The sequence below is a fragment of the Anastrepha ludens genome, chromosome 2 (assembly GCF_028408465.1).
Source record: "Anastrepha ludens isolate Willacy chromosome 2, idAnaLude1.1, whole genome shotgun sequence".
Classification (NCBI taxonomy): domain Eukaryota; kingdom Metazoa; phylum Arthropoda; class Insecta; order Diptera; family Tephritidae; genus Anastrepha; species Anastrepha ludens.
Genome location: NC_071498.1, coordinates 144951162 through 144959917, shown reverse-complemented (window position 1 = coordinate 144959917; position 8756 = coordinate 144951162). Strand labels below are relative to the sequence as shown.

The 8756-nt window shown below is 38.6% G+C and overlaps 1 protein-coding gene across 1 annotated transcript in view; it reads left to right on the top strand.

Moving 5' to 3' along the window:
• The first annotated feature begins 1387 nt into the window (after positions 1–1387).
• LOC128859866 (uncharacterized) overlaps positions 1388–8756 on the top strand; it is a 28965-nt gene continuing 21596 nt past the window's right edge. The window contains exon 1 of the mRNA XM_054096985.1: positions 1388–1944. Within this exon, the coding sequence (XP_053952960.1) occupies positions 1388–1944 (557 nt within the window). The remainder of the gene's footprint in view (positions 1945–8756) is intronic.

Below are 8756 nucleotides of genomic sequence, written 5' to 3'. Positions count from 1 at the left end.
AAAGATCCGTTAGTATAATTCACATATTTCCTTCTTCTTTTTATCTACTAGTTGGTATCTAAGTTAGGCTTTTTCTTAGTTTTCCTTGCATTTGTACTTGAAGGAGTGAGGAAAGTCTTAAAAGCTTTAACAATAATTAAAAAACAGAAGCAAATAACTTTGTGTTTTCTTTTAGTTTAAAAAAAAAACTACCAAAGCAATAAGCATTAGTTCATTCCATTTCTATCCTGGGCAGACAATTCACTGATGTGTGCCACCCTGAAAGTCAATATAACTCGCGTTCTTCGGCAAATTGAGCCGCACAAAATGTTATACAAAAGTGGTCCACTAGGAAGCAGATCCTATTTGTCATGCATTCAACGGTTGTTTTAAGACCTGCTATTGTCTAATATTTTTTATAGAAAACTTAGCCTGATTCATTTTGGTGTTAGAATACTTTTCGTTTTTTTTTCAAATATTTTTTTTTTTTATGTTCGTGGTTTCCCATGCCAGTAACTTTTACGGTGTGAATGCTGTGCGTAAATAAAACTCACAATATATTTTTAACGAGCGGAAATATTATTGACTAAGTAATCGCATTTTCCCAGCGGTTGACACATTTATTTTGCGCCTAGCAGCCACTTGGCGACTTGTGCAACATAGTCAAATAACAGTGTATCAAGTTTCATTACGCGAATGTTGGCCATAAGTGGATTTTTCTCACGAATTTAATTGGTTTATTACAAGTCACAAAACAAAAAAAAAATACAATATAAAAAAATTACAAAAAAGTGTTAACAAGAACAAGTAAAAACTCACTGATGGTGACAACAGCAAAAAATGGCAATAGCGACACTTTTTCTTGCAACAGTGACAGCTGCCTGAAGAAAAAAAAAATCCATGCCACAGATACTCAACACTAAACGAGTAGCTGCTTAGGAAGAAACTATTTAGCTACGCAGCTGAGCACTTATGCACATATATGAGTGTGTATATAAAAAAAAACAAATATATATATATATATCTGTGTGTGTATGTGTGTGCTTCATTACAATGCAGAAACTGCGTGTTGTCCATTAAAGCTTGCAATTCTGCGATCTAATTAGACAAAGCGGCCTGTACGCATTGAACCACTTATGGCCGTCGCTAGTAGCAGCAGACGTGCGAATATTTATACATCTTTTTTTTTCATTAATATAGACACACTTTTATGTATGTACAACTGCACATTACTTACGCATTTTTGCTCCATTTGTAATTATTTTTCCTCTTAAGGCGTTACTAATGATTACTTTTCCCTCTGTCTCTTGTTTTTGCAGAGAATCTCTTAAGCAGCCGCTAACAGCGTTAACACAGCAATAAAACCAACAAACAAACAACAAGCAAACAATCAATTGATAGCGGCAACATGTTTTTACGTCGTTGCACAATTTACCTCATCGTTTTTCTGCTGGTTGCCAGCACTGCATCCGCGGCACGTAAAACCAAACGTCCGGTTAAGCCAGCCAAGACATTTCCCCGTACCAATGTGACGCCTGCACCAGCTGTAGCAGCAGCATCAGCCGCAGCTGCCGGTGCCGGTATCGCTGCGGGTTCTGCTGCCGCTCCAGCAGCTGCTCAACCGTCTGCCGCCGCTACCACACCAGCCAGTCCTAGTAGCACAACACATGCGCCTAGTAATAATGGCATCGCGGCAAGCAGCACTACAGCTACACCAACACAAATTGGCAGTGGCAGTTATGCCGCTAGCGCTGCTGGCGATGACACCACCGGAAGCGATGGCTATGCCGTGGGTAATGAGCTGCCCAAACCTATGATACCGTTGTCGGAAGCGAGCACCGGCAGCACTGGCGCAGCCGCATCGTCTGCCTCGGCTGAGGCCAAAACGGACGCACCGTCGGCTACTTTGTCGCCCATCGATGAGGATTGCGATCCGGATATGATTGGTTTTGAAATTATTACTGGGTGAGTAGAGGGTAGATAATACTTGCATGCAAATGGGCGGGAGGGAATGTGAGAAACGGATATTACATATATGGATGTAGTGGCATATGCTGTTTATTGAGTTTATCGGAGTGAGTGAGTATGCAGTAAAAATACGGTTTGCTATTTGCTTTGAGCTTGCCAAAAATGAGTTCATAGGATATATTAAATATTAGCGCGAGCTGTCAGGCGTTAGTCGTATTTATTAGACGTAATAAAATCGCATAGGACACAACTGTATTGATCCGGCAAAAGACCGCTATTGAGCTAGAACTAAAGCTTCAACGTAAAAGTGATACGCGAGGTGAACAAACAAATAGTCTGCATAAGTTGGCTGCCACAGCTGCGTCAGTAGTCGAGCGTTGGCGGCACCCAAGGCGCATTCATTAAAGATGGTGGGACTAGACCAACAACAATGTATTGTACATTTGATTGCCAAAGCAAAGTATTGGCAAAGTAGAACACAAAGAATGAATTCGCCTCGTTTTATTCTGTACTGACAGCCACATGGACACGGCGAAAGAAAAAAAAAAACAAATCAGCTGATCTGCCGATACCTTATTTAATAGGTTCGTCTGGGGGGCAGCTGTTCTTCGACTTATTTAAGCAAAAGTCTAATTTTTTGTTTGTAATAATTATGATTCATGCTTTGTGATTTTTTTTTTTACAAAATTAGAACTTAATAAAGCGAAATCAAACAAGCTGAAGTTGGATAAGGAAGTGCTGTTGATGTAGTGGAGGAGAGAAAAGGGATCTAGGCTGGAGAATTTGTTCAAGTCATCCCCAAAGGGCACACTATGGAATCTCATGCGCCTATCCACCAGAGCCGGACATTTGCAGAGAAAGTGTTCAACAGTCTCTTCCTCTGCAGGATCCCCACAGCTTCTGCAATAGGGGTTGTACGGAGTTCCAAGCTGTACGGAGTTCCCAGTGACCAGTGAACACCGCAATGAGTTTGAAAATTGAATGGCGGGGGATTCCCATCACCTTAAGCGTTCTATTTCTATCGTATTGAGGTCATAGTGTTTTTAAAATAGCAAACGATGAGACATACCGCCATCTATATTGCGCTTTTCTTAGAAATAAATTGTGTAGTTTCCCTTTTACAACGGTCAAAGGGACACCGATGCCGGCGAGGGGGCAGCTGAAACCGGTTCTGTCGACCCCTTCCTGACAAGCTCGACGGCAATTTCATTTCCCTCTATATTCCTGTGCCAAGGAACCCAGATAAGGGAGATGTTTCCTGCTCGATCGAGATGTTTGAGTTCCTCCTTACAGGAGTTCACCAGAAGACAGCTGCAATACGGCGACAACAGTGCCTTGATCGCAGCTTGGCTATCGGAAAAAATATTAATGTGTCCCTCCCAACAGCGATCTTGAAGTATTTTGAATGCCTGTAGGATCGCGAAGACCTCTGCTTGAAAAACGCTGCTTACAAAAGAGAAAATCCCCGCTCCCACTCCAGACTCCATTTAGGATCCGTCTTTCTGCCTGCTCGGAAAGATAGTCCTAGCACAACCCTCAAAACACAGTTTGCGGATGGAGAGATCAGTGCGAAGAACAGAGAAGGAAGGGGAGATCTGCTTCAAGATGCTACTATGTCCTACAGGAAATTGTCTCCAGAGGCCAAGCTCCTTCAACCTGATAGCGCTCTGAGCAGCAATGGATCCATAGGAAGTAAGTGCAGAATAACTTTCAGCGCAGCAGTAGGACATGTCCTACAAGCACCAGTGATACCCACACATGCCGTTCTCTGCACTCTCTCTAGTTCAGTATTGTAGGCCTTCTGGAGAGCTACGCACTAAACTAAGCAACCGTATGTCCAAATTGGTAGAACCACTAAGTTGTACATTCAAAGTACGACACGTAGCTCGAGACCCCATTTTTTGCCGAACATAGATTTACAGGCGTAGAAGGCTATATTGGCATTGTTAACTCGATTTTTTACGTGCAGCTTTCAGTGGAGCTTGGGGTGAAGTATTACACCAAGATACCTGACTTCCGATGTGAGTGTAAGACACTGGTTGTTTAGTCTTGGAAGCTTAAAAGGCGGAGGCTTGTATTTCCTGGTGAATAGCATCAACTCCGTTTTGTCAGAGTTGACTCTGAGACCGCAACTGGCAGCCCAACTACTGAGTATAGCCAGGTTTGCCCATAAAAAGGGTAAAAATTGCGCAGACTTCTTTAACACTAAGCCATTGACTTCTAAGACATTAAGGCTTACCCGCTCGAGTAGATCTAAACAGACGATGATGTTAACAAAACTAAAAATAAACGAAAGTGAAAGGACTGTCCTTATATTTTCTAGAAATTCCAGACCTAATTAGCTGGTACAGTGACCTCAAAGCTTAGGGAACGTAAAGCCTGCTTAAAAAATATTTTTTTAAGGCGTCTATTCTATTATTCGAAAATTGGTCGCACGGTCTCTAAGAGATAACGAAGAGTAGCATTTTATAGGTATACAGATCGTAAAATTCAGATGCTTTGCGACAAATGAAGCCTACAACCGAGAGCGATTTTGAAAGAAGAAAAATTATAATGACTACTGAAGAAAGATTGCGTATCGAATAAAGCTCAAAAATTCTTAAGCTAAATTAGACTCTGTAGTACATTATTAGAAATAATGTAGGATGTGTTAAAAATGTACGTCGTGACGCCTCGAAAATGTTAAATGAAAACACTTTTTCATATTTAAGGACAGGCGCGACCTCTCTCACGATCGATGAAGATTGTTTGGTCAGGAGCTGTAAAGTGTAGTACGTAGATATACCTATATGAAAAGCTTTTTCGCGAAAGCATAATTTTCGACGTAGGTTATTATTGCTTGTGCCCACAGATATAAAAAGTGCTGGTGTGAAAAACCTTAGCAATTCATCGAAAAGGTTCCATTGATTCATAGTTCATTTTATACAGTTTCAAAAAAAGTTAACTAAGGGACTTCGGACTACTTTAATGGTACTAAAATAGTCACTGTGAGCAGTTAAGCCAAAAGTACAAAATGGGGCAAAATTAATCACTCTATCGAAAGATTTTTAAATTTTGCAAATGATGAACTAAACAGCTGCAATATACAAACAGACAAGCAGTGGAGCTCTTTCCATCACTAGAACCCTTTTTTGTATTTTTTTTTTTTTGATGTAATAAAAAGTTAAATAAAATAATAAAGCAAAATTAGATGATTAAATTTGCGCCATCTTGCACTATGCTTAACATATTCTTTCCACTGACAAGACTAAGAAGATTTATTAATTTTTGGGGGAGAATTTCATAAAAGAGTCTCAGAGGCCAAAAGTAAAAACTGCTTTCCAATAGATTTCTAACCACTTAGCGTAAATTTGATAAGCACATCGAGTTATAATATATTACAGCAGCGGTAATTTGTTGCAGCAGTAAGCTGCAGTAAGAAAAAAACAAAGAAAAACACACAGTTAAACATTGCATCAGTGGCGCCTGCAAGAGGAAGCGGGCAATCGCGGTAATAGCGCTGGCACACGACATTTACCGAAGTCCTCACCCATCTGTGCGATCCTTCTGCCAGAAAAATATGAGACACAGATGGCGCTCCAAGCAGTAAGAAGGCGTTGTTCCTAAGCAACGACAGGAGGACATTCCCACTACTTAGGACTGGTAGCGGCAGGCTAATATCACTGTGGTACAAAAAAAAAGTTGCAAAAAAACCCTGTCAGAAAGCAAAATAGATTAACGAAACCAACGCAAAACTGAGTCTTGTCGAGGTCCTATGCTCCCGAGAGGAGTGAACAAGGAACAAAAAACAATAGGAAAGCCCAAACGTTTGGACGAACTTGGTCTATTGTGATTAGGTTTCGGTTTTGCTGAAATTATAAAAAGCGCTTTAATAGTATTCCATTTGTGGAGCGAAACAAAACGCAGGGTGCAAATAGGAGAAAGAGCCCAACCAAACACCTAACAGATGTATATTTATTTATTTATTTTTTAATATGAAGCCCACTGATATCTTTCAAGCACCGCTTTACAAATATTAAAGCATATCTCGCGCTATGAAATGTAGTGTTGATATGTAGGAAGATTAAAATTAATTTCATTTTCAAAGCCACGAACATTGAACATCGCAATAGTCGACATAGCGGCTATTGTTTTCTTATTTCTTATTCTCTTTCATTATATGCTTAAAAATAGCAAATTGATTAATTGTGTCTAAGAAAGTAAGCAAATTTTATAAAAGCGATTTTTGTTTCACTTCTTTGCTGCATAGAAGAGAATACGGGATTTCCTAATAAAAATATTTTGATTGCTCCATTGATGGAAAGTCTCTATGTTTGGCACTTTTACTTTCGCTATAACTGTTTGTTTTTTGTGTTGGTATTCACAAATTGATTAACGAAATTCAAGAAGCGGAAAAAAAAATTAAAATACCAAAACTTCATTTCTCGCTTTTATGCTTACAGCAGCCACCTACTTAGCACAAAACAATTTAATATCCATTTTAAGCGCTGAAATCGCCGCCTCCGTTCTTTTTTATTTTCTTTTCCTTTTTTACTTTTTCTTTCTTGTATTTTATTTGTTTACAATATATCTATACGATCACTCATCTGAGTCAAAGTAGTCGAATAACGGATTTGCGTTTAAATTTCAATTTCTACATCTTTGTTTAACAACAAAAGAAGAATTTGCTTATCTCTCTCCTTTTTTGGATTGATTGTTGATGTTTAGAGTATTTTGGTGCTTTAGCGTTTTTTTGTTTTTTTTGTCAATTGGAGAGTGAAACTTGTGCTGATGTAAAATAATTAATGATTCATTCATTATTGCGAATTCGTCACTCTTTCTGGTATAATTGAAAAAAAAAAATCTATATATTTGCATAAATAAGAAAGTGTAGCGTGACATTTGCCACGGATTTATTGTTAGTCAGCATTTTTTAGTCTCAAATTCACGCCCCTGCAAGCTGTTACTGCGCTTCGTTTCACTATTAAGTCGTTTGCTTCAATACTTTTCACTTAGCATTGCGCCAGTTGTCCTCGGTTTAATATGTCTTTTTTTCATTATAAATTTTGGTATATAAAAGAAAGCTTCTGAGTTAAAAGTAGTAAACTGCACCATAACAAATGTGATGTGTGAGGGTTTTATAATAACCACTGAAAAGGCATAGCAGCAAATAGAGTAAATGCGAGTATTTTTGTTTTTCGTCTACAATACCGAGAAATTTGACCAAACTTTTCTCAAATCCAGCCGATAAGAATCTATCTACAAGCATTTGTCTTATTTGTAAGCATCTGGCAAAGGCTTTGGGCCACCAATTTTGAATATATGTAAAACAAAATTAAAAAAAAAACACTAATGAAGCTATTGAAAAAGTTGGCGTGTAATATGGTACAGCCGTTAGGCCGACAAACTAACGAGACTCGGCACCGCACTTTCTAAGAAGAATATTGAACATCATACTGTCATAAACCTATAAACATCTAAGCTACTTATTTTTGAGAATTTTTAAAACTTTGAGAAGAAAAGTCAAATGAAAAATGACGCAACGAACCCATTTGCAGAATCGCTCGTCAATTTTAGTCGACTTTCAATGCTAAACGCACAGCATCTCTGCTAAGCAAAAATAAGCATTGCTTTAGCAAACTGATTTCTATTATAACAAAGCCTTATCTGATAGCCAAACACGCTAGCTAGCCGATATAAGCGGCTAGGCGCGTTTCTGCGGAAGCTGCCTAAATGAAGAGAAGGAAGCGACGATCCTTGACCTTCTGCGCCATTGTCCCGCATTATTCAAACAAAGATTCACAACCACTTATACTAGGTTTAATGAACTCAGCGCTCTTCTAAAATTTTAGAAAAATTCACAGTGGTTTTGGAGTAATCAGGACTAGTTCTTCTTGCGGTATCACAATAGGCTATGAGCCTGAGTGTGTTTCGTAATAGACACCTGCTAAGACCTAACCGAACTTAACGTGGTACAGCATATTTTACTAATTTCACTCCCAGCAAATGAATAAAAATAATGCAAACAATTTAACTCCCAATGCTAAATAATTTTCAATTGCTGCAATTAAAGTTGAAGCTCAACTAAGCTTAGTTGGCAGAAACTCTCTAATTGTTTTTTCACTATTTGCCATATACTTGTCGTGGAGTGTTGGAAACATTAAATGTTTTTGAGACCAAAACATCTACATTACAATTTCTTATTCCACCTTTCTTAGGCATTATTGTCCACTTTATCATATCAGCCGCCTTGAATAAATACTAAATAATTGGCGCGTACACTTCTGTTAAGTGCCGGCCAAGCTCCTCCTCCTATTTGCGTTGTGCGTCTTGATATTTTTTTTTCACAAATGTGGGACTTACAGTTTTAAGCCGATTCCGAACGGCAGACATTTTTTATGAGGAACTTTTTCATGGCAGAAATATACTCGGAGGCTTGCCATTGCCTGCTGAGAGGCCATCGCTATTAGAAACAAAGTTTTCTTCATTTTGGTGTTTCATGCACGGAGACCCCGAGATTCTTTATTAAGTATACCCTTACAGAAATTTACTAGGAAATCCAAATTTTTCTTAAATTTTGAATTGTTCTAAAATGCAATTTAAAACGGAGATATTATTAGAGGAAGCAAAAAGTTTGGAGGATTCTTCGCTGAGCGCCTTTAGTCAGCCATAAGTGCCATAGCTATAGTGCTCATTGAATCGGGTTATATTGTACTTTATGAGGATTTAAAGGTGGCAGTACACTTCGTGAATAATTATTTGATAGATCTGTGACGCTAATTGTGTAATACAGCGTTCAAATTACGACAAAAAAAAAAAAAAAAAACAGA